This window comes from Hemitrygon akajei, chromosome 20 (genome assembly GCF_048418815.1).
Source record: "Hemitrygon akajei chromosome 20, sHemAka1.3, whole genome shotgun sequence".
NCBI classification, from domain to species: Eukaryota; Metazoa; Chordata; class Chondrichthyes; order Myliobatiformes; family Dasyatidae; genus Hemitrygon; species Hemitrygon akajei.
This window is the reverse complement of record NC_133143.1, coordinates 64,235,203-64,261,662: the sequence shown is the minus strand read 5'-3', so window position 1 is coordinate 64,261,662 and position 26,460 is coordinate 64,235,203. Positions and strand designations below refer to the sequence as shown.

The window sequence follows — 26,460 nt, the reverse complement described above, 5'->3', positions numbered from 1 at the left end:
GCTGTTAGAAAGGAGTTTCTCTGTTTTCACTGTGACCACGTGGATTTCCTTTGGGTGCTCCGGTTCCCTCCCACATTCCAAAGACATACAGATAAAAAGGTTAATTGCTCAGATCGGTATAAATGGTCGGCATGGGTTTGTTGTGCTGGAAGGGCGGGTTAGGGTTACTGAGCTGAGGACGTGCTATGTTGGCACCAGAAGCGTGGTGACACTTGCAAACTGCACATCCTCGGACCTTGTTGGTCATTGCATCTCGCTGTACATTTTGATGTAACAGATAAAGCTAATCTTTTCCATCTTGAAGATCAATGTGACTTCAGGAAGCTTGGTCTCTATTTCCCACTGAATGTTTGATGGAAATATTATTGAGAGCATCCCGAGCAGCTGCATCACTGCCTGGTTCGGAAATTGCACCATCTTGGATCGCAAGACCCTGCAGCGGATAGTGAGGTCAGCTGAGAAGATCATCGGGGTCTATCTTCCCGCTATTACAGACATTTACACCACACTGCACCCGCAAAGCTAACAGTATTGTGAAGGACCCCATGCACCCCTCACACAAACTCTTCTCCCTCCTGCCATCTGGCAAAAGGTACCGAAGCATTCGGGTTCTCATGACCAGACTGTGCAACAGTTTCTTCCCCCAAGCCATCAGACTCCTCAATACTCAGAGCCTGGACTGCCACCAACTTACTGCCCTCTACTGTGCCTATTGTCTTGCTTATTATTTATTGTAATGCCTGCACTGTTTTGTGCACTTTATGTAGTCTTGGGTAGGTCTGTAGTCTAGTGTAGTTTTTTTTGTCTGTTCTTTTTACGTAGTTCGGTGTAGTTTTTGTACTGTTTCATGTAGCACCATGGTCGTGAAGAATGTCTCGTTTTTACTGTATACTGTACCTGCAGTTATGGTCGAAATGACAATAAAAAGTGACTTGGCTTGAAATGTGGAACAATTTCCTAATCTTGCAGTTGAAACTAAAGTATTACAATATAGGACTATCGCTATTTGAGGGGAAATATAAATTTTCCAAATGATTTCAAAAGTTGTTAAATTCATAACCATGATTAATTTCACTCATTCATCTTCAAATCACCAGTGTTCTGAATACCATGGTTGTAATCACAGCTGCTCTTACTTCACTGAATCTTGTACTTTGAATCACACTTATCAAAGCTAGCTGTCATGTGCATAGAATGCACCTGCATATTGTATGTTATCTGTGGAATTATCAGCCTGATGCCAGTGATTGGAATCCCAACAATACAGAGAAGGATTTTTCAACATACTAACATTACTATTTTTCTCAAAGGTCAACTTTTCCTATGCTTGTTTGTATTTTTAAATAATCAACTATATATGTGCAATTATTCAGTGAACTCTTCAGTAGTTGTAGTACGGCTGCTTCTGTATTTTTAAAGAAATTCCTCTGAAAGAGGTGTCATGCTGCTGAATCTGGCTATTTCATAGGTCACTCATATCACTGGAACGTCTAGTTATTTCTCTAGACTGAGCCAGTTTTTAGTAAAGGACAACCACAGCTTCTTTTTTCTTTGTCTTTTGTCTTTGTTCATTTTCTGTACTTATGACACTTATTAAACCAACAAGTTTCATGCCTCATTGTTGACATCTGAAGGACCTTTGGATCACAAAATCACCAGGATCCAACAGGGAGGGTACAGTGTGAAAGGGAAATCTTTTCATAGCTAGATGAAGCTAGCTCATGGGCTGTTTGTCCAACTCCCAGCAGGGAGGAGGCTACATGGCCTCCATGCCGGGGCCTCGCGCTCAGAAACGGTTACTTTCCCCAAGAAGTAAGGCTGATCAATCCCTCCACCCACTAACTCAACCCTCCACAATCCCAACCACCATTACTTTAACATTGCCTGTCAGTCACCTTACGTACGGACACTCCTGTATGTGGCATCACTTTACAGAGCTACAATTAATCTGTTTATAAACAATCCTGTGTATTTACATTTATTGTGGTTTTTATTACTATAGTGTTCTTATTGTGTTTCTTTTATGCTGCATTGGATCCGGAGTAACAATGATTTCGTTCTCCTTTACACTTGTGTACTTGAAATGAAATTAAACAATCTTGAATCTTGAAATGAGCAGTGGAGTTGGATTAATTGAATGGCTCTTTTTAAGCACCATTCAAAAGGAATTGAATAACCTCTTGAATAATATATATTTATGTGATCAGCCTGGTGAAGATGGAATAACTGTGAGCTGGAACTGAGCTTGAGATTTCCTTGGTCTTTAATAATTGTTTAAAATTTGGGCTGTTGAAGGTCAAAGTCGAGTTAATTATCATCTGCACAAGTGTATGTATGCACAGATGCAATGAAAAACTTACTGGCAGCAGCATCACAGGCGCATGGCATCAGATAATCAGCATTCACAAGAAAATATAAGTAAATTATACACTCATTTCACAAGAAAGTACATAATTAGAAAAGAAAGTCTATTTTAGTGCTAAGTAGCCAAAGTGTTCCTAAACTAGTGATTATGGTTGTACCAGCTGAGTCAAGTACCAAATGATAGAAGGGAAGTAGCTGTTACTGAAGCTGGTGGAGTGGGACATCAGGCTACTACTGTACCTTCTGTCCGATGGTAGCTGTGAAAAAAGGCGTAGCCTGGACGGTAGGGATCTTTGATGAAAGATGTTGCCTTACAGAGGCAGACCTTCTGCAGATTCTTGGATAAACAGTAAATTTATATATCTGGAGTTAATGCATGCCTTAAAATTTACATTCTTCAAGCAACAACCACTTTTAGTATAATGCTATTGGAACTGATTTGTCGAGCACCCCCACACCATCTGCCACTAGCAGGACTTCCCAGTGGCTAAACATTTTAATTCCTGTTCCAGAGAGTCAGTCCATGGCCTCCTCTTGTGCCAAGATGAGGCCACCCTCAGGGTGGAGGAGCAACACCTTGTATTCTCTGTGGGTAGCCTCCAACTGATGGCATGAATATCGCTTTCTCCTTCCAGTAAACAAATATCCCACTCCCCACCCCGTCCTCTATTCCCCACTCTGAACTTTTACTTCTCACCTGCCTATTATTTTCCCCAGGTTGTTCCTCTTTCCCTTTCTCCAATGGTCCACTCTCTTCTTCTATCAGATTCCTTCATCTCCAGCGTGGCCCTTCCCCACCCACCTGGCTACACCTTTCACCTTCCAGCTAGCCTCCTTCCACCTTTTTATTCTGGCATCTGCCCCCTTGCTTCTCAGTCCTGAAGAAGCTCGGCCTGAAACACCGACTGTTTATTAATTTCCATAGATGCCACCTGACCTGCTGAGTTCCTCCAGCATTTTGTGTGCCGTTGCTTTGGGTTTCCAGCATCTGCGCATTTTCTTGTGCTTATGACTGATCAATTATCTGTTCTGTTCATAGAGGGTGTGAGAAGCATCTGTAACCGATTATCTATAACTACCAACATTGAAGCAGAGCATCCGGAACTTAGAAGTTATGCCCAAAATCAAGGCTGGTGGAACGGAGAGGAGGAATTCAACTTCTGTGCAGTATTCTCACCACCGGATCACACACTGGATCACCACTGTCCGGGGAAAGTCATGCTGGGGGAACAAGCAGGTGAGTGGTTACAATGAACCTTTTGGATTGAGGATTACATTTATAGGATAATGAAGATTTGGAATTGGTTTATTAGCATCACATGTACGGAGATGTAGTGAAAAGTCTGTCCTTTATACTGTTCTGGCAGATCAGATCACTACCCAGTGCATTGAGATGGAACAACACACAAAAAATGCCATGGGAACTCAGCAAGTCAGGCAGCATCTCTGGAGAGGAATAAACAATCAACATTTTGAGCCAAGACCCTCCTCCATCAGGACTGAACATCATGCTTATTTCGGGCTGTTCGCCCAAACAGATGACTATTTATTCCTCTCCATAGACGCTGCCTGACCTGCTGAATTCCTCTAGCATTTTGTGCGTGTTGCTTAAGATTTCCAGCATCGGCAGAAACTCTTACGTCCATAATTAATCAATCTTAGTCTCGTGTATTCTTAATGTTTCAACATCTACAGTTCCCTAAGGTAAAGCAAGCCAAACATAGAACATTACAGTACAGTACAGACCATTCAGTCCACGATGTTGTGCCAACCCTTAAACCACCTCTAAGATCAATCTAACCTTTCCCTCCCACATTGTCCTCCATTTTTTCTATCATCTAAGAGCGTCTTAAATGTCCCTAATTAATCTGTCTCTACCATCACCACGGGTGGGGTGTTCTACGTATGAACCATTCTGTGTATAAATAAATAAATAACTTAGCTCTGCCACCCCCACTATATGTTCCTCCAATCACCTTCAAACTATGGCCCCTTGTATTAGCCATTTCTGTCCTGTGGATAAAGTCCCTGGCTGTCCACTCTTATCTATGAGTGGATAGCTGGAACAACCACAACCCAGAAAAGAATTTCTTCCTTAATTCCGTCTTAAGAGACTCACCTTTATTCCAGTGCCATATCTCTTAGTTCTGGATTACCCCAACGGAGGAAACTTCCTTGTAGCCTTTACCCTCTCGGGCCCCCTTAGAGATCATGCATCAGTCTCTCACAATCCATGTTCTCGGTATTTTGTTTTATTTGCACAACTTGTCCTTTCTTGCACATTGGTTGTTTGTCAGTCTTTGTTTATGTATGTTTTTTCATAAATCCTATTGTAATTCTTTCCTGTAAATTTCTGCAAAAAATGATTTGCAGTATAGTATATGTGACATATGCAGTAGGTACTTCGATAATAAATTTGACTTTGGCTTCGTGTTTCTTCCAGGACACTGAGGTTTTTCTTAATTCCACTATTCAAGTGAAATATGCTAAATTATTTATCTTGCCTATTCTTCCAATTAAATTTGGTAACAGCCCATTTACCATCTTCCTGATCACTCACTTCACAGACACGTCGAGCCTTCCTTCTATCCTGTTTTTGGGCCTCTGCTGGTCTTGGAAGCAAGTGCTACATTTGGTCTCTGTCTAATTCCTGAAGTGCAGAGTACAAATAACTGAGGCCTCCACATGAGTTCCTATGGCAACCCACAAGCTACGTGCCTGTTGGATTGTGGATTCTTTAGGAAAAGACTGGTAGAGTGTAGTATTATAATAAAGTCATACCATGTAGAGGAATCCTTAACACCTGTCCTGTACGTGACAGGATACAAACGAGGCATTCCAAATACCATTAACCAAGGTCAGTGATACTGGAGAATGTGCATCCATTACCCGTGATTCTGGTGCAGGCTTTTAATTCTCTCTGGAGTCACTTTAGATACAGAATGCTCAGCAACAATAGAATGGCAACTCTCAACTTGAGACAAGAAACAACACTTTCGTTCTGATTTGCCTGTGAGGAAAATCAGCTTGGATTTCTGCTAAAACATTTAATCGTGGGGGCTAAGCCAAGCCCAGTCCTCATTTAAATACAGAGAAGTAATTTATTTTTCCTTAGAGGTACAGCATGGTAACAGGCCCTTCTGGCTATACAAGCCCATGCTATCCATGTGACCAATTAATCTACTAGCTTGTATGTCTTTGGAATGTGGGAGGAAACTGGAGCACCCAGAGGAAACTCTCACGGTCACAGGGAGAATGTACTCCCTATAATTCCATAGTTCATATCATTCCCATAGTTAACAATAGACCATAGAACACAGAACAGAGGAACAGGCACTTCAGCCCACTATGTTGTGCTGAACCCCATAAATTAGTAAGCACACACTCCAGAAAATCTGCAGAAGCTGGAAATCCAAAGCAACACACACAAAATGCTGGAGGAACTCAGCAGGTGAGCAACATCTATAGAACGAAATAAACAGCTATTCCCTCACATTCATTCCTGACGCCCTTCATCAGGACTGTAATCCTAACTAAACTAATCTGCCTGCGCAATGTTCACATCCTTCCATTTCCCTCACATTCATGTGCCTATCTAAAAGTTTCTGAAGTATCTGCCTCTACCACCACCCCGGACACTACGCTCCAGGCAATCACCTCTCGGCGTAAGAAAACCTGCCCCTCACACCTCCTTTGAAATACCCCCCTCTCACTTTAAATGCATGCCCTCTTCTTGCATGAAACATTTTCTAGTTCAATGGGGGTCAGAAAGAGCAGGAATCATACCCAGTCTTTCAGGCAGGGAATGTGGGCCACTTGCAAGGAATACATTGCTGTGCTTGGACGGTTACATTCAGTACGAATCAAATAGTACAACAGCTGTAAGTTCTTTTCCAAGTCGCCCGCTGTGCTGCTTTGCAACTATACTGTTGCTCGGCATAAGAGAGGGGTAATAACTCTGGTGGAAAATCCTTTTCATGCGTAACTGTGTGAACACCTTCACCAGACATTCTACATTGTATAGCTACATTACCGAAGTGTTGGATACGGCCCAGTCCATCACAGAAAAAGCCCTCCCCGTCACTGAGTCAGTTACAAGGAGCACTGTTGTAAGAAAGCAGCATCCATCGTCAAGGACACCTACCATTCAGGCCATGTACTTTCCTCACTGATACCATCGGGTAGGAGGTACAAGAAAATTCTACTGTGAATGCTTGTAAGAAAATTAATTCAGGGTAGTATATGTGACATATTCACACTTTGATAATAAATTTACTTTGAACTTTGAATGAAATGAGAAAACTGGTGCAGAACTTTTGATCACCTTAAATTTATGGAATGTGGGACACCAGCCAGGAATTTTGAAAGAACAAAGGGATTAAATTATGGTTTTGGCAGTGGTTCAGCTGAGGCAGGAAGTTCAGGTTGATTCAATAAATTTTTAACAATGTACTGTTTGGAGTTTCGAAGGTTTCCTGAATTGTTGTGGTAAAGCCCATTGCTTTTTGTTCTCTCCAGGAAAGATCACCTTGCAAACGATGATGGATGCATTACGTGACGAGGACTGCATGGATCGGAACTCCTTCCTCGTCACGGGAAGTATGGTGTCCGTCCTTCCGCAGAGCAGCAGCCCGACTTGCATCCATTTCTTCACGGCCACTCCTGACCCCGCCAGGTTGGTTCCCCGTTACTAGATCAAACAGAGTGTAATGGGCAAATCACTTGATAACCTGGGGCATGCAGCCTCCCTGGGGCCTCTGTCTACCCTCTCCATCAAATGCAAAATTACTCCATTCATAGAAAATAAATCCATTTTCCTACAGTTTTAACTGCTACACAGCTGCAATCTTATTTTTGTATTTCATCTTGCAGTTTATTTAAGACCTTAATAAGATATAGGAGTAGAATTAGGCTATTTGGCCCATCAAATCTGCTCCACTATTTCATTATGGCTGATCCATCTTCTCTCTCAGCCCCAGTCTCCTGCCGTTTCATTGCATCCACTCATGCCCTGGCAATCTATCAACCTCTGCTTTAAATATGCCCAATGACTTGGCCTCCACAGCCGCCTGAGGCAACAAATTCCACAGATTCACTACTCTTCTGGCTAAAGAAATTCCTCCTAAAAGAACACCCCTCTATTCTGAGGCTGTGACCTCTGGTCCTAGACTCCCTCACCGCGGGGAAACATCCTCTCCACATCCACTCTATCAAGACCCTTCAACATTTCAATGAGACCCCCTCATTAATTGATAACTAGAACTTCAATTTAAAATGTGTAACAGAGATCACTGCAGCAAATGAGACAAACCAGTCAGTTTCTTCAGTTGCAAGCAAATCAAGTGAAAAAATTCGTTCAATCTATTTTTAAAATTATCACTCCAGTATTAGAATAGATCTGACTGAGATGTTAATGATTTATTAATAATGTATATCTCTGTGGCCACTAAAATGATTGAAAGGAAGTTTCAGGGTGTGGTACAAGGAACATTTTAGCACCTCCATCCCATGTCTTGGACACTGCCAAAGTATCATTTGCCTTTGGAAAAGATTGATACGGGTGAATGGACATTTCAATGAACATAATTGTGTTCATTAACTTCAACAGAAAGCGCCAATAATTCTATTCAAGTACCAGAGCTATAGAGCAATACAGCACAGAAACAGGCCATGTGGCCCATCTAGACCATGCTGAACTATGATGCCACTACCTGCACCTGGTCTATAGCCCTCCACACCCTGCCAATCTGTTTATCTATCCAAATTTCTCTTAATGGTACAATCATACCTGTGTCTACTACATTTGCTTACAACTCATTCCACATCGAGCACCACCCTTTGAGTGAAGAAATTTTCCCTCAGGTTCCCTTTAAATATTTCACTTTTCACCCTTAACCTATGACCTCTAGTTCTAGGCTCACCCAACCTCAGTGGGAAAAGGCAGCTTACATTTACCCTATCTATACCCTCTATCAAATCTCCCCTCATTCTCCTGCTCTCCAGGGAATAAAGTCCTAAACTATTCAACATTTCCCTATTTAGAATAGATGCTCAGTGGTCCCTTTATTAGATACTCCTGTACACCTGCTTGTTATTGTAAATATCTGATCAGCCCATCATGCGGCAGCGACTCAATATGTAAAAGCATGGAGACATGGTCATGAAGTTCAATTGTTGGTTGGACCAAACATCAGAATGGGGAAGAAATGTGATCTAAGTGACTTTGACTGTGGAATGATTATTGGTACCAGATGGGGTGGTTTGATTATCTCAGAAACTACTGATCTCCTGGGATTTTCACACACAACAGTCTCTAGAGTTCATAGAGAGTGGTGTGAAAAACAAAAAACATCCGGTGACTGGCAATTCTGTGGGTGAAATTGCCTTGTTATTGAGAGACGTTGAGGAAAATGGCCGGATTGGATCAAGATGACAAAGGTGACACTACAAACATGAGAAAATCTGCAGGTACTGGAAATCCAAGCAACACACAAAATACTGGAGGAACTCAGCAGGCCAGGCAGCATCTATGGAACAGAGTAAACTGTCAATGTTTCAGCTTGAGGCCCTTCCATCAGGGCATGTGACTGTAACTCAAATAACCACATATTAATGGTGCACAGAAGACCATTTCTGAATGCAGAGCATGTCAAACCTCGAAATGGGTGGGCTACAGCCGCGGAAGACCACGAACATACACCCAAAGGCCACTTAGTAGGTACAGAAAGTGTCTAATACAGTGGCCACTGAGTGTGAATCACTTGGAAAACAACAGGCAAGGAGGTCAACTTGTGATATGCGTCAACTGCTCATACAACCATCCACCACCTGTTCCCATGGCTTCACCTGACTCTGATCGGGGGTCTAAGCAGGTGCTACACCTTACCCATAGGTGACCTACAGACTAGTGGAAGGAAGGAGTGCCCTACACGCACTTTGGCAGAGATATATCTCCACCCTACCACCTGGTAACATCGTTAACACAAAACGATGCATTTTAACGTGCGTTGGTGTACATGTGACAAATAAAGCTAATTACTCTTTATTGCTTTAGGATGCTCCCCACAGTACATCTGTAGAAATTTGCCAGGGACTTCGACATGCAAAATTTTCTCAAACTCCTAATGAATAATTGCCTTTGGTTACTAATGATTCTGCAATGGGGAGTAGTTTCTGGTCAAGACAAAGCATCGGTCCTGTTAGTATCTGATGCACCATCAATAACTCACTCTGAGACGTAAGAAGCGAGGTATCGGCTTTTATTGACTGGAAGAATGAACAACACTACATCCTGGAGAATGAGGCCGGGCATCAGGCCTCAATCGCCTTTATACAGGGGTCTGCGGGCGGAGCCACAGAAGCAGTCAGCAGGGGTCTGTGGGAGGAGCCACAGAAGCAGTCAGCAGGGGTCTGTGGAAGGAGCCACAGGAGCAGCCCAGACAGGTATATGTAGTTCACCACAGTATCTGTATCAGGTTTCTATTTAGTGATGCAGCATGTTAACAGGCCATTTTGGCCCAACAAGCCTCTGCCACCCAGTACACCCAGGTGACCAATTATTCTACCAACCCCTGTGTCTTTGGACAGTGGCAAGAAACCAGAGCACCCGGAGGAAACCCTCGTGGTCAAGAGGAGAATGTACAGCACACACTTGCTACAGGTAGCGACAGAAATTGAACCTAGGTTGCTGGCACTGTGATAGAGTTATGCTAACTGTGCCCTAAGACCTAGGAGCAAGATTAGGCCATTTCTTTCAAAGCAGCAAAACTCTGCAAATCATTGAACATGGGGACCTGCTGAGTGACATTCAGCTCTGATGTTGAGAAATTGGTATCACTCCACCAAGCCCATCCATCTTTTTGAAAGATGAAAAAGCAATGAAGAAATTAACAGTTTGACTGCTAGTGATAGCTCTAAAATCGTTGACAACAATGGTTTTTACTGTAATTAAGTAAATACTGCATTTTATTTGTAATGTTAAATAAGTCTGAATAATTTTTACAATTATTTGTCACTGCTTTGAATTTGCAGTTTCTATTTACTTTCTCTGCACGTCGTAAATCAAAATTCTTCATAGTTTTTACATAATAACTGGAAAGGAAGGTGGGGGCTGGTTGCTGGCGATGTGGTCTGGAAGCCAAGGGGACAGTAACACAAAAAAGTTTGGGAACTACTGCTCTAAGATTTATTGTCTTCCTCTTTGGCATTTCTTTCACATCCTTTCTCATCCAGATTCTAGAATATTTTGGAGAATTTTGTTTAGTATTTTATTCCTGGGTGTTGCCAACTCCCATTGTATAAACCTAGTAAAGGTCTGATATCCCTGCACGTAAACATCAAACAGCAAAGACAGGGCCATTAGAAAATTCAGAAATGTAAAACGTTATTAAATACTACCCTCTCTGCTACCGTGATCCCTCCTTAATTTGAGATTGAAATTGCTAGGGTCTTCACAGTCCTAAACATAACTGCAGAGCTTACCACCTTTAAATCTGTTTCTTTTTTAAGATGCTGCATTAAATTGCCTGCTTCTACAGAATATCTCGGCTTTTGCTGAACCACTCTAGTTGCCGTGTTCTCTCATGCACTGCCAGCCTTTGTTCAGACAGGCAGACAGACTGCCAGTTTGTTCTGAGCAAACTGGAAAGGCTGCCTGTGCTCCCCCACTCTCCCCCCCCCCCCACCCCCCACCCTGACCATCACTTACTTAAATGCCAAGCTGATGGTGTAATTTATCAAACTTGAAAAATTATATCAACATTTTAAGAATAAAATGAAATTAGCTGAAAGCGCAGTATTTTTGCTTGACAACTCTTAAATTAATATATGAACTTCCACAAACAATGGACTCACTTTCATGGACTCTATAATTAATGTTCTCAAAATTATTTATTTATTATTATTATAAATGGTTTTGCATTTTTTTCTGAGTACTTTGCAAACATCTAAGGTGCATATATATAGCTAGGGTGCCTAAGACTTTTGCTCAGTACTATAGTAATTTTATAGATAGATAGATACTTTATTCATCCCCATGGGGAAATTCAACTTTTTTCCAATGTCCCATACACTTGTTGTAACAAAACTAATTACATACAATACTTAACTCAGTAAAAAAAAATATGATATGCATCTAAATCACCATCTCAAAAAGCATTAATAATAGCTTTAAAAAGTTCTTAAGTCCTGGCGGTAGAATTGTAAAGCCTAATGGCATTGGGGAGTATTGACCTCTTCATCCTGTCTGAGGAGCATTGCATCGATAGTAACCTGTCGCTGAAACTGCTTCTCTGTCTCTGGATGGTGCTATGTAGAGGATGTTCAGAGTTATCCATAATTGACCGTAGCCTACTCAGCGCCCTTCACTCAGCTACCGATGTTAAACTCTCCAGTACTTTGCCCACGACAGAGCCCGCCTTCCTTACCAGCTTATTAAGACGTGAGGCGTCCCTCTTCTTAATGCTTCCTCCCCAACACGCCACCACAAAGAAGAGGGCGCTCTCCACAACTGACCTATAGAACATCTTCAGCATCTCACTACAGACATTGAATGACGCCAACCTTCTTAGGAAGTACAGTCGACTCTGTGCCTTCCTGCACAAGGCATCTGTGTTGGCAGTCCAGTCTAGCTTCTCGTCTAACTGTACTCCCAGATACTTGTAGGTCTTAACCTGCTCCACACATTCTCCATTAATGATCACTGGCTCCATATGAGGCCTAGATCTCCTAAAGTCCACCACCATCTCCTTGGTCTTGGTGATATTGAGACGCAGGTAGTTTGAGTTGCACCATATCACAAAGTCCTGTATCAGTTTCCTATACTCCTCCTCCTGTCCATTCCTGACACACCCCACTATGGCCGTGTCATCAGCGAACTTCTGCACATGGCAGGACTCTGAGTTATATTGGAAGTCTGATGTGTACAGGGTGAACAGGACCGGATAGAGTACGGTTCCCTGCGGCGCCCCTGTGCTGCTGACCACCGTGTCAGACCTACAGTCTCCCAACCGCACATACTGAGGTCTATCTGTCAAGTAGTCCACTATCCAATCCACCATGTGAGAGTCTACTCCCATCTCCGTTAGTTTGTGCCTTAAGATCTTGGGCTGGATGGTGTTAAAGGCACTAGAGAAGTCAAGGAATGTAATCCTCACAGCACATTGTATTGCACTGTACTGCTGCTGTATATGTGAGTGATGATAAACCTGGTTCTGTTACAGGTCTCTGTTGTAGACTGAGAGTTGAAAGGAGGCAGGGAGAGGGGAATCATGTTTGGGAAAAGGGGAAAGGTGAGGGGAGGGAGCAGGAAGCCCCAGAGAGAATTTCTGGACTGATCAATAAACCAATTGTTTGGAATCAAATGACCGTGCCTGGATTCCCAGGACTGTGTGTGTCTGCACCTGTACCGTCCCCCACCACTGGCAGTCCTTCTGTGCCACATGTGCCACACACCTCCCACAACACTCCACCCTCACCATTCCCAACCCTGCAAGGGTTGGGCCAGTGTCCGGCTCACTACTCCATGAGATTTATTCGTCTCTGTGATGTGCTGTGCTGTGCTGAGGCTGTGGCCTGCAACGAATGGGCTCCAGGACCAGCTGCAGTGATGATCAGCTTCAGGGCTGTGAACTCACTTTTGCAAACTTTAGTTCGCATAATTATTTGCTTTATTTTTAGTGTTGGCATGATTTGTTCTTTGTTCTGCACATTGGGTGTTTGGCGAACTTTTTTAATGGGTTCTATTAGCTTTCTTTATTTTGTTGCTTCCTGTAAGGAGATGAAACTCAAGGTTGAATATAGTCTATGTACTTTGATAATAAAGTATGTTGAGATAATAAACCTGATTCTGATTCAGCCTGCTGAAGGAACTCAGCGGGTCAGGCAACATCAGTGGCGTTTTGGGCTGAGACCACTATCCCTTCTAATCTGCTCAGGATTGTGGCTGCACAGTAACGGAAATGCTCTCATGCACATAGTCTTTGTTGCCGTACAGTTGGACTTTTCTTTTTTGTAATGCTTTATTGGAGTGCAGTACAGTTTTCAGGCTGTGTAAAGATTTAGTGCTCAGAACAATGATTGGTCCACCCAACTGTAAAATATATTAGAAGAACGTTGGCTGAGACCCTTCATCAGGACTGAAAAAGAAAGGGAAGGAAGCCATAATAAGAATCCTTTAAGGCGATATTTTTAATATGGATATTCACATGTCTTACAATTCTAGTGTTTCCTAGTATTGTGCAGTTGTTTGAAAGAAAACCTTTGGCAATTACTAATGGGGATGATTCTTTTTGGTTCTTTTAGGTCCATCTTCAAACCCTTCATCTTTGTAGACAATGTTAAGCCGGTCCCGAAAACACAGAGTCCGAGTTTTGGTGATGAGGATCCAGCCAAACAGCAGCCACGTTTCCAGAGCAGACCGGACCGCAGGCACGGGCTCTATCAGGCACATGAGTGTGCCCGGTCACTCATGGAAGCTGAGGAGGTAGGAGACTTCCTAGTGTCACCTCAAAGTTCAGAGTAAATTTATTATCAAAGCACATACAGTATGTATTACAATATATAGTTCAACCCTCCGATTCATTTTCCTGCGGGAATACTCAGTGTCCAAGAAACACAACAGAATTAACGAAAGACAACACCTAATAAGGCGGAAAAACATCCAATGTGCAAAAGACAACTAACTGTGCAAATACAAAGGAACTAATAATAATAATAATAATAATCACTTTATTGATCCCGAGTGGGAAATCCTTTCACTACAGTAGCAACATTTAAAAACACACTTAGCAGTGTGCAGACTTAACTAATCCTAAAGTACAGAATAATAATAAACACACCAATAATACACAATAAAATAAATAATAATAATAATAAATACACAATAAATATTGAAAACATGAGATGAAAAATCCTTGAAAGTGAGTCCATAGGTTGCGGGAACAGTTCCACAGTGATGGGGCGAGTGAAGTTATCCCCTCTGGTCAGGTGCGGGGTGGTTGAGGAGTACTAACTGTTCCTGAATCTCACGTTTCCTCGCGGTTTATATTGATGAGATTTTAATTAGATTTTGCAGTGGCTCTTATGTCACTGTTATAAGAACAGCAAATGCCATTTATAATTTATACTGAACATTATCAATAATGCAGAGGGAGGTGTTGCTTCTAGTGACAGATAGCGTGTAGCTTCTAAATTGGTCATTGGTACTGAAATCATATTTTGATTAATAAAATCATAGCCTTCATTCAATTGACTTAAACTTGCAAATTCTTAAACTGCTTCCAGTAAACATCTCTATATCTCTGCAGCTGTGCATTAGTTGTGTCTAATTGTACAATATTTAATCCTTTCTCCTGTTTTACTTTGCTTTACTTTTCCAAAGCCTGCTTGACAATGATGTTATTTAAAAAGTATAAATGCTGGGCTATTGTTTCTCCTGATATCGATCATCTTTCAAACTTTAGGCAAAGATTGACTGAATATTATATAGAGTGGGGAGGTAACTCGTACCTGGTGCCTTATTTGTGCTGTTAGTTGATGCTGGTCCAGAGGGTGATCATATTTTCTAATAGGAGGTGGGTTCAATTCCATTCAGGCTAGTGAAGGAAAATTAACCAGGGAATCTGTCGTAGAATATAGAACATCATGACACAGTACAGTCCGTTCAGCCCACGATGTCGTGCTGACATTTTAACCTACTCTATCAATCTAGCCCTTGCACCATTTTTCTATCATCCATGTGCCTATCTAAGAGTTTCTTAAATTTCCATAATGTACCTAGACTTGGATAGAGTCGATGTGGAAAGGATGTTTCCTGTGGTGGTAGAGTGTAGGACCAGAGAGCATAGCCTCAGGATTTCAATTTAGAACAGAGAGGAGGAACTTCTTTAGCCAGAGAATGGTGAATCTGTGGAATTTGCTGCCACAGACGGCTGTGGAGGCCAAGCCATTAGGTATATTTAAAGCAGAAGTTGATAAGTTCTGGATTAGTAAGATTGTCAAAGGTTACAGGGAAAGGGCAGGAGAATGGGGTTGCGAGGGGCAATAAATCAGCCATGATGCAGTGGCAGAGCAGACGATGGACCAGATAGCCTAATTCTGCTTCTGTGTCTTATGGAGTTATGGTATCTGCCTTGACCACCACTCCTGGCAGCGTTCCAGGCAATAAACACTCCGTGAAGAATATATCTTTGGCATACCTTCTATACCTTCCTCCATCACCTTAAAATTATTCCATCTTGTATTAGCCAATTCTGCCCTGAGAAAATAGTCACTGTCTATCCACTCTATCCATGCCTGTTATAATCTTGTACACCTCTATCAAGTAGCTCTCATTCGACTATCCAGAATGTTTGTCTGTGGTGCTGAGGGAATTCATCTGAAAGTGTGTGTCTGTTGACATGACATGCAACCTTAAACTGAGTGATAGAAGAGGTGCTGCAATTAATGCGCAGTGCTCACTGCTGAGAATTGCATGCAAAATAGTCAACTGATAGCAGCACTGATTGCGATGCAAAGCCAAAAGAAATACAAATTACTTGGCCATGGGCAGTACTTAAATGATTTTTGAGGTGAGGTCACTATTCTAAAATTGGAAACAGGCATGTTAGGCATTTTGTACACAGCACAAGCAACATGGTGATGACAAGGTAACAGCTTTTATTAACAAATCCTTCACTAATTTGCGCTTCTAAAAATGTAAAACCACACTTTCTTTGAGCTCTGTGAATCCGATCAGTGGAAAATGTATAATGCCACATGGTATTGTTTGAGGCACACACCAAAAAACCTGCAATAAATATAAGGCCATAAGGCAGTGGAGCAGAATTAGGCCATTCAGCCCATTGAGCTGCTCTATTATTCTATCATGGCTGATTTATTTTCCCTCTCAACCCCATTCTCTGGACTGCTGCCCGTAACTTTTTCCACATAAGTGTTGTAAGTAATGTCATTTATTGGGCAATTGGAGTGGAATTTTGTTTATGATGAGGAGAAAAAATTGCTTAGAGTCAACTGTAAATCTTCAGTGTGATCTAATGTATGTTTTTGTGTGATCAGAATTCTGACACTGAATAGTGGTGATCTGTTCAGAAGCTCACAAACGTGGTTCTATCACCAAGGGAACTGGGTGAATCTAAACTCTTGGGAGAAGTGGCTGAAGTCTCCATGAATCAGGATGCTTCGAAGCTACTCATTATATTGTTGGATAAGTCTGTTCAGTATGTGTGGTCACAGCTATCAGAGCTAATGGCCCTCTCAGGAAATCAATTCTTTAGACTATAGGACACAGGAGCTGAATTGGGCCATTCAGTCCATTGGGCCTGCTCCACCAAACCATCATGGCTGATTTATTATCCCTCTCAACCCCATTTTCCTGCTTTCTCCCTGTAACCTTTAACGCCCTTACTAATCACAACTATCAACCTCTGGTTTAAATACACCCAATGACTTGGCCTCCACAGCCATCTGTGGCAGTGAATTCCACAGATTAAAGAATTTCACAGCTAAAGAAATTCCTCCTCACCTCTGTTCTAAAAGAACATCTTTGTATTCTGAGGCTGTGCCCTCTGGATCTAGACTACCCCAAAAGAGGAAACATCCTCTCCACATCTGTTCCATCTAGTCCTTTTGATATTTAATCAGTTTCAATGAGATACCCATCATTCTTCTCAACTCCATTGAGTACAGGCATAGAGACACTGCTAGTGACTGAGTGACTGAATCATTGTCATGGGGATTTTGGCTCGCTAGATTCAAATTCCCATTGCAAGCAATCTTGTGTAAACCTTTTCTGAAAGGAAATTGTCTGAATGCCTAACCAAGTAGACGCGTGCACAAAATGCTGGAGGAACTCAGCAGGTCATGGAGGGAATAAACAGTCGACATTTCAGTCCAAGAACCTTCATCAGGAGAAAGTGAACTGGAAGATGAGAAGACAATTAGGTTAGGAGAGCTGGAAGAATAAAGGCCTGGACAGAGGGAAATATTTTGAGGAGAATTCTAAAGAGAGATGATCTATAAAGGCACTTTGAATTCCAGGACAGTGTATTCTTTTAGAGGTACTGAGTGGAATAGTCCTTCTGGCTCTTCGAGCCATACCGCCAGCAACATAATTCACATGATAGTAGTGGAAAGCTAAAGACCTCATTATCAACTCTGGATGGATGAAGTTAACTCACATCCTTTATCAGCTAGTGAATGTGAACATAATTTCCAAGGGTCAGTGGTAAGTTATAAATACAGCATGTGTCATCACAAAGAAGGCATGACAGCACCCCTTCTTTCTTAAAAGTTTGCATAGCATCAGCATATCGGAATCTGAGACCTCTGTTGGTCAGGTTTGATCCTGGATGATACGTCCTAGCTGTCTAGATATGCAAGCCTGGGTAGTACAATATGGAGAGCAAGCTGTTGCCCATTTAGCAGGCTGCCCCCTCTCTAGGCAACCGACAAACCCAGATGAACAGCAAAAACTGATAGTTTGGCACTGGAGGCATCATAGGAAATGCCAGTCAGCATTGAGTTCAACACAGGGACTCCAGCTCCGGGTTTACTCCTGAAGCCTTCCCTTCTCCCTTTCTCCATTCCCTATTCTACCTTCCTTCATACCCCTTCTCTTCTCCTCACATGTACATCAGGCTCCTCTGGTGCCACTCCTCCTCCTCCTTCCCTTTCTCTTCTGGTCCATAAGACCAGAACACACAGGGACAGAACTAGGCCATTTGATATTTCTCCTTCATTCCATCATGACTGAAATATTAACCCTCTCAACCCCATTCTCCTGCCTTCTCCTCATAACCTTTGATGCCCTGCCTAATCAAGAACCTATCAACCTCTACTTTAGATACTTTCCTCTTCTTTCAGATTCCTCCTCCTTCAGCTCTTCCACCTATCACCTCCCAGCTTCTCACTTCATCCCTGTTCCCTACCCACCCCCTTCCCCCTCTCCTGGCTTCACCTATCACCTCCCAGCTTCTCACTTCATCCCGATTCTCCGACCCACCCACCTTCCCCTTCTCCTGGCTTCATCTGTCACCTGCCAACTCGTACTCCTTCCCCTCTGCCCATCTTCTTATACTGGCTCCTTCCCCCTTCCTTTCCAGTCCTGATGAAGGGTCTTGCCTGAGACAATTACTGTTTATTCCTCTCCACAGATGCTACCTGGCTTGCTGAGCTCCCCCAGCATTCTGCATGTGTTGCTCTGGATTTCCAGCATCTGCAGAATCGCTTGTGTTTACATTTTATTGTTCTATTTCTCTTAACAGGAGTCTGGTCAAAAGCTTTTACAAGCCATACAGGGTCTGGAGAAACAAGGCCTGGAGGCCATGCAAGATATACTGAAGTCTGATGAAGCCATCAACCCTTTGGAAGTAGCAGACCTCTTCTATGATTGTGTAGACACCGAAATCAAATTCTACAAGTGACTTAGGTGAAAACTTCCTTTTTGCCAGTAAGCAATCTTTGGCTACAAAAGACAGCCTCAAATACACTCAGTAGCCACTTTATTAGCTACACCTGCTTGTTACTGCAAATATTTAATCAGCCAATCGTGTGGCAGAAACTCAGCGCATAACAGCATGCAGAAATGGTCAAGAGGTTCAGTTGTTGTTGTTCAGACCAAACATTAGAATGGGGAAGAAATGTAATCTTGGAATGATTGTTGGTGCATGACAGTTTGTTGGGGTATCCAAAAATAGCTGGTCTTCTGAGATTTTCACACACAAGGGTCTCTAGAGCGGGGGGTTCCCAACCTTTCTTATGCCAATACTGTTAAGCAAAAGGTCCGTGGACCCTAGGTTGGGAACCCCTACTCTAGAGTTTACAGAGCATGATGTGAGAAACAGAAACATCCAGTGAATGGCAGTTCTGTGGGTGTAAATGCTTTATTTTACTGGGGGAGGTCAGAGACACACAGGAGCTTTCCTAATAAAGTGGCCACTGAGTGTATATCACTTCCATAGTGACTTTTGAGCATTAGTTTAACTAAGACTATTGGGAACAAAATCTCTTCCTAATTTAAGTTTCATTCTCCTTTACTCTTGTGTATTGAGGAATGACAATGAACAATCCTGAAGCTTTAAATTATCTGTGGCCAAAATGTAATATTTTCAGTTTTTTTAAAAACTGATCAGAGAGCAATACAAATAGCTTTACTCAGCAGCTATTTTGTTTTTAATCCAAATGGTATAAACAGTTCTTGTCAAATCTTAATGCCTAAAACGTTGCCTTGCATCAGGAACTATGGAACCCTTAGTTACTTAGAAAGTTTCATCATTTTTCCATACATGATGTAGGGGGCTAAAAGTGCATTCTAGATCAAAACTGCTCATCTTTGAGAACCATTGAAGTTCTGGCTTTGTCATTTGTTGTTTGACAGTGCTGGGACCTCTGTAGGCCAGAGGACATGCAGTGTCAGTGTGTGTAATTACTTTTACTAACACACACTCTCCATCCTCACCGGTGGGAGTAGACATCTCACCGTGTTGATCTGGAAACTTTTCTAGATTTTATCATTCCTTTTTCTGATTTTTGAATTCAAAAAGATCCTAATTTCAGAAAATTAGCAGGCATGGTAAGATGTAAATCCATTCTAAAGTGTTCCAAAATAATATGGCCACAAGATACCAGATGGTAATTAGTGAAAAGCAAATTCAAGCCGTATATGAGGATGAATATAATAATGATGCTAAAATTAGAACATTGTTGTTGTTATTACAGAACCTAGAACATTACACCACAGTACAGACAATTCAGCCCACAACGTTGTGCTGAAACTTTAGCCTACTCAGAGATCAACCTAACCCTTCCCTCCCTCGTAGCCCTCCATTTTTCTATTATCCATATGCCTATCTAAAGATCTCTGAAATATCTCCAATGGACCAACCCCACAAGTGGTCAGATAAGAGTTATTGGAGAGTTAGTATACTGGAGAGATGTACACTCAGTGGCCACTTTATTAGGTATACCTGCATACCAGCTCGTAAATGCTAATATCTAATCAGCCAATCATGTGGCAGCAACTCAATACATAAAAGCATGCAGATGTGGTCAGGAGGTTCAGTTGTGGTTTTTTTTTAGACCAATGGGGAAGAAATGTGATCAAAGGGACTTTGACTGTGGAATGATTGTTGATGCCAGATGGGGTGGTTTGAGTATCTCAGAAACTGCAGATCTCCTGGGATTTTCACCCACAAAAGTCTCTAGATCTTACAGAGAATGGTGTGAAAAACAAAAAAAAATCCAGTGATCAGTGGTTCTGTGGGTGAAAATGCCTCGTTAATGAGAGAGGTCAAGGGGGAGTAACCAGGCTGGTTCAAGCTGATAGGAAGGTGACAGTAGCTCAAATAACCACACATTACAACAGTGGTGTGCAGAAGAGCATCTCTGAATGCACAACACATTGAACCTTGAAGTGGACGGGTTACAGCAGCAAAAGACAAGACTAGGTTCTAATCCTGAACCTGATTAAGTGGCTATTGAGTGTATTTTTCAAGGTAACTGAACATGAAAATGTATTACAAAATAATTTTGTTTCTTTTGCAGCTGGTACCAGTGATCCAAGAATTGTCATGTGATTTCCCAGAGAGAGTTCTTTATTCAAGAAACTTCAAAGAATTGCCTCTTCAACTCAAGTAGAAGAGAAGGCTGAAAATTACTCTTCCATAGTTGGTCTCTGTTCCAAGTGCTTTAACTACTCACTGAAGTACCAGCTTCATTCATCAAATTGTGCTTTGTCTAACCTTTGTGTCTAGTGGTAGGAAACAGCCGGTGGTTGGTTATTAAGTGTGTGCATGCAGATTGATCTGAAGCAGGATATCTCAGATGCTTTTATTTGTGATGGTGGCGATTGCATTCTTCACAAAGATTCATTGAGTAAATAATAATAGCAAATCATTAGCTGAGACGACAGGCTAAGGAGAATCATGATATAACATTCACAGAGCTACATACAATATCACTGTCCTTAGTTACCTTACATGCTTAAGCCTTATACTCCTGCTAGGGCATAGGCCACTGAGAGCAACTCACCAGAGCCCTCTGTCACGGGCCAGTTCTTCAAGTTGTTCCCAATGCAGTCCATCCTCGAAGATCCTTCCTCTCCCAGGGATGAGGTCTCCGGAACTTCTCTGGGTTTTTACCAGCCGGGATGGCTCGCCTCATGCCCAACCCTCCTTTCGCAACCAGGTTAAGTATTCTGTAAATTTTATTCGCAATCCATGTTAGTATTATTCTTGAATCTAATGCCCCTCAGTAAATACTTGCTGCTACTGCACTGCAGTTCATGTGTTCCTTTAAAATGGACAAAGCCGCCAGAACTTCAGTGGCAGGAAGACAACATAAGCTGTAGTATATCACACCTTTTCATCGTGGATAGTGGACAATAGATGAAAGGCTGTCCGTGGATATGGAGATCACTTTTGCAGATTACATAAGTTTTGCTCCTGACACTCTTCAATGTGTTTAGCATTTTTGAGTGTTACTTTCAAGCGATCAAAATGCAAAAAAAAAAATCCCAAATGTTGGATAAATAAAAACAATAAACACCGAAAAACAATGAACACAACAAACACTGCAATCCTGATCAAGTGTCATCACCATGAAAAAATAGCTCCACTTCTCAGTCTGCTGATATTTCCAGGGTTTTCTCAATGTCAAGCATTTATTTTCCTTTAGATGCAGTATGGTGTCTTAGGGCATGTGCTCTTAAATAAAAGAAGGCATTCACTTTATTTTTGTCATTAATTTGCTACTTAGCCCTTGCTTATTTGCCCTTTGATATTTGTGTTAGCAATGTTTCTGAAGAAGGGTTATCAGTCCGAAACGTCACCTGATTATTCATTTCCATAGATGCTGTCTGTCTGACCTGCTGAGTTGCTCCAGCACTCTTGTGTGTGCATCTGACAGGTTCCATTTTTAATATTTTTCTGTTAATAGATATGTATTTAGTTCCTAGTCCTGCTCAGTGGTTCTCACCATGGGCCACAAGAAACTGGGGGCCACAGGAGCTTCTGAATGGGCTGTGATAAGTTTTAATGAAATATTGCTAAAATATAAAATTTAAAAAGAACGAATATGTGTAATTTAATTGGAACCCTGAATGAAATGAATGGGAAAATATGCTAGATGATGCAAATAAGGCAGCAAAATAGCTTGGCTTGTATATTGACTGTATATTAGAATAATTAGTACAATTGACCAAAAAAAAACTTCTAACATCTAATGGAGACCGAGGAGGATGGGGCCGGAGAGGTAAATGAAGGTTGCAGGTGGGCTACATGCAGAAAAAAGGCAGAGAACCACAAAAACAGCTCTCATTTTCCTCAGTTAAAGATTTTTCAAACGTCGACTTTTTAACGCCTGACAGACAAGAGCCTCAGACTTAGGTAATCTTACCGTAACAACTCTCAGATAAATAACAGCATTAAAGTTAATAAGTGATGAGTTACCTGCATCTTCTGTAGTTTTTTTTTACCTTAAGTTCAATTCAATTGGGCATTTTATGATTTGGATCCTGTTTGAAGCTTATGATCATATTATTATGTAGTAATTTATTATTGGCTTAATCAGTAAGTAAAATCTTATGTTTGCTTTTTTTAAACAGTTGACACTACTGAAACAATTATTGACTGCCCTAGCTGACCATTTGATGTGAATTGTAATAGGCTGCTAAGGTTTTTTTTACTAATCATCCTGATTAGTATCTGCTCACTGGGGTGCAATGGTAGTGTAGTGGTCAGCATGACGCAGCTCAGGAAGTCAGAGTTCAGTATTGGCGCTGTCTGTAATCAGTTTGTATGTTCTCCCCATGACCACATGGGTTTCCTCCAGGTGCTCTAGTTTCCTCCCTCAGTTAGGGTCATTGTAAATTGTCCTGTGATGAGGCTAGTGTTAATGAGGTGGGTTGCTGGGTGGTATGCCTCATTGGGCTGGAAGGGCCTGTTCTGTGTTGTATCTCTAAGTAAATAAATAAAACAGTTGCATGTCAAGAAGATGTTCGTGTGCTTCACATATTGAACAAACTGAAGAATGAGTCTTGTGTGGCGGACTCCTTTCAGACAAGTTTTATTTATGTTGGTCATATTAGCTTTGTGGCAACTCATTTTTAAACCACTGAGATCTATCATTATGATGGAAATTTTAGGATCTGATTGAAACTGTTAGAAACATGTTCTGTGTATCTACAACCATGACACGGATTTGGGCTTTCTCTGGCAGAAGTGATGTACATGGAATAATGTTATAATAAACCAATTGAAGTCTGTGTTTTGCTTAACAACTGTGCATAAGTATGTCATCTGTACCAATAGACAGGAGGAAACTGCACTGGGACCATTTTTTGCTTTTGTTTTTAAGTTTCTGTACTGTTATAGTCTGTACAAGATTTGCTTAATATCATTTCCAGTACACAAGTGTAAAGGAGAATGAAATAGTAGTTACTCCGGATCCAATGCAGTATTTAAAAAAACACAATAAGATAAAGAACACAATAATAAAAAAGCACAATACATATAAATAATTAAATAGAGGTCAATTGTATGTCATAGATGTGACTGTGACAGGAAATGAAGATGTAGTGCTGGCAGGGCAAGTGCAGGGGTTTGCTAATTGGAGGTGTTAATCAGTCTTACTGCTTGGGGAAAGAAACTGTTTTTGAGTCTGGTGGTCCTGGCATGGGTGGTCCATGCAGAGTGGGACAAGACAGTCTATGAGCAGGGTGGGTGGGACCCTTCATGATGTTTTTGGACATTTTTCTGTATATAATGTTCTTGATGGTTGGTAGGTTGGTGCCAGAGATACGCTGGGCAGTTTTGACTCCCCGTTGCAGAGACTTTGTGTCCTCCGCAGGGCAGTTTCCATTCCGTGCAGTGATGCAGCATATCACGATGCCCCTGACTGCACATTTGTAGGCGGGCACAGTCCAGCTCTCTTCAGCCTTCTCAGTAAGTAGAGGTGTTGCTAATCCAAAACTAGCTGCTAAACTTGGGATTTCATATTTGTTATATAAGGTGAGCATTTATGGTTAAGTATTGCTGGCATTGTTACAAAAATAAATCAAAATCAGAATCCGAGTCACTCTATTGTCAATATGTGAAAATTACCAGAATTGATTGTGGTTTGTTGCCAAGCAAGAAATACCATAACAAACAACACAATAGCAACCATTAATTTACAACAGTGCAAACAGTCATAAACAATCAAAAATTTGGAGAACAGTCACACGCAAATGTCAATAATCAAACTCGATAATATTACAGTTTTGCATCAAGATTCCATGAATGTTGAATAATTTTCCTTCTGGTGTAAATATATTTTGAGAAATTTCATCCCTTTGTATCACTTCATTTTACTTAGAAATAACATCAGGTCACCAACCCCCTTCCAATTCAGAAGGCATACAATATACATAGTGTTTCATTACAACATTTGAAAAGCATAAAAAAAAGATTTCACTTTATTTGTCACAAGAACATTGCAACATCAAAAACTACAGCGAAATGAGTGAACATGGTTAAGCAAGGCACCCTATGGCTTAAAAGTCCTATTGGAGCACCACATCGTAAGGTGGTAGTAGGCAAGTCAGCGCTACAATATTTAACATGCAAGTTCAGTAAACTTCTGCAGATTATCAGTCTTTCTTTTTGTATTGCTTTTCGTAAATTCTATTGTATTTCTTTGCTTCCTGTAAATGCCTGTAAGAAAATGAATCTCAAGGTAGTATATGGCGACATATACATACTTTGATAATAAATTTTATTTTGACTTTGTCTTTGATTTCAGTATTTTGTCAGAGAGAGACACCAAGTGGACTGAAGCAGCTCAACAGATCGAAACGCTTGGAAAGGAACAAAGACTGCATCTGGCGCCACCCAGTGGCATATCGTAGAAGGTGCAATTGAGATGTCCGGAATGGAAAAAAAAATTCCCATTCAGAATCTGGTTTATCACCGGCATGCGTTGTGAAATTTGTTAACTTAGCAGCAGCAGCAGTACAATGAAATACATGATAATATAGAAAGTAAAAAATAAATAAGTAAATTAATTACAGTAAGTGTATATATGTATATTAAATAACTAGATTATAAAGTGCAAAACAGAAATGTTATATATGTATATTGGTGAGGTAGAGTTCATGGGTTCAATGTCCATTTAGGAATTGGATGGCAGAGGGAAAGAAGTTGTTCCTGAATCATTGAGTGTGTGTCTTCGGCTTCTGTACCTCCTTTCTGACTGCAAGAGTGAGTGTCTTGGGTGAAGAAGGTCCTTAATAATGGATGGTGTCTTTCTGAGGCATTGGTTCCTGAAGATGTTTTGGATACTATAGAGGCTAGTACCCAAGATGGAAGTGATTAATTTTACAGCTTTCTGTAGCTTCTTTCAGTCCTGTGCAGTAGTCCCCGCCTCCATACCAGACAGTGATGCAGCCTGTCAGAATGCTCTCCACAGTACATCTATAGGAGTTTTCGAGTGCTTTAGGTGACAAACCAAATCTCTTAAACTCCTCTTGAAATATTGCTGTTGTTTTACCTTCCTAATAGCTGCATTAATATGTTGGGACCAGGTTATACCCTCAGATATCTTGACACCCAGGAACTAAAGATTACTCACTCCCTCCACTTCTGATCCCTCTACGAAGATTGGTTCATGCTGCCTTTTCTTACCCTTCCTGAAGTCCATAATCAGCTCTTTGATTTTACTGACATTGAGTGGAGGCTTTTGCTGCAACACCACTTAACTAGCTGGTATATCTCGCTCCCGAATGCCCTTTTGTCTCCCTGAAATTCTTCCAACAATGGTTGTTTCATCAGCAAATTTATAGATGGCACTTGAGCTATACCTAGCCATACAGGCATGGGTATAGAGCGAGAGAACAGTGGGCTTAGCAGACACCCCTGAGGTGCACGAGTGCTGTTTGTCAGTGAGGAGGAGATATCATTAATCTGCACAGATTGTGGTCTTCCGGAAAGGAAGTTGAGGATCCATTTGCGGAGGGAGGTGCAGAGGCCAGGATCTGTGGCTTATCGATCAGGACTGTGGGAATGAGCAATGGTCAACGAATAGCATCCTGACATAGGTGTTAGTATTGTCCAGGACTCTAAG

At 41.5% G+C, this 26,460-nt stretch overlaps 1 protein-coding gene across 2 annotated transcripts in view; it reads left to right on the top strand.

Moving 5' to 3' along the window:
- The window catches only part of LOC140713872 (secernin-1-like), a 57,007-nt gene extending 33,384 nt beyond the window's left edge, over window positions 1-23,623 (top strand). Inside the window, exons 5-9 of one of the 2 annotated variants that reach the window (XM_073024484.1) lie at window positions 3,404-3,601; window positions 6,883-7,039; window positions 13,666-13,846; window positions 18,627-18,790; window positions 20,905-23,623. In XM_073024484.1, coding sequence (XP_072880585.1) covers window positions 3,404-3,601; window positions 6,883-7,039; window positions 13,666-13,846; window positions 18,627-18,785 — 695 coding nt within the window. In that variant the 3' untranslated portion in view covers window positions 18,786-18,790; window positions 20,905-23,623. Of the gene's footprint in view, window positions 1-3,403; window positions 3,602-6,882; window positions 7,040-13,665; window positions 13,847-18,626; window positions 18,812-20,904 lie in introns of both variants that reach the window. The other variant, XM_073024485.1, reaches the window with a different exon arrangement.
- Window positions 23,624-26,460: the final 2,837 nt, after the last annotated feature.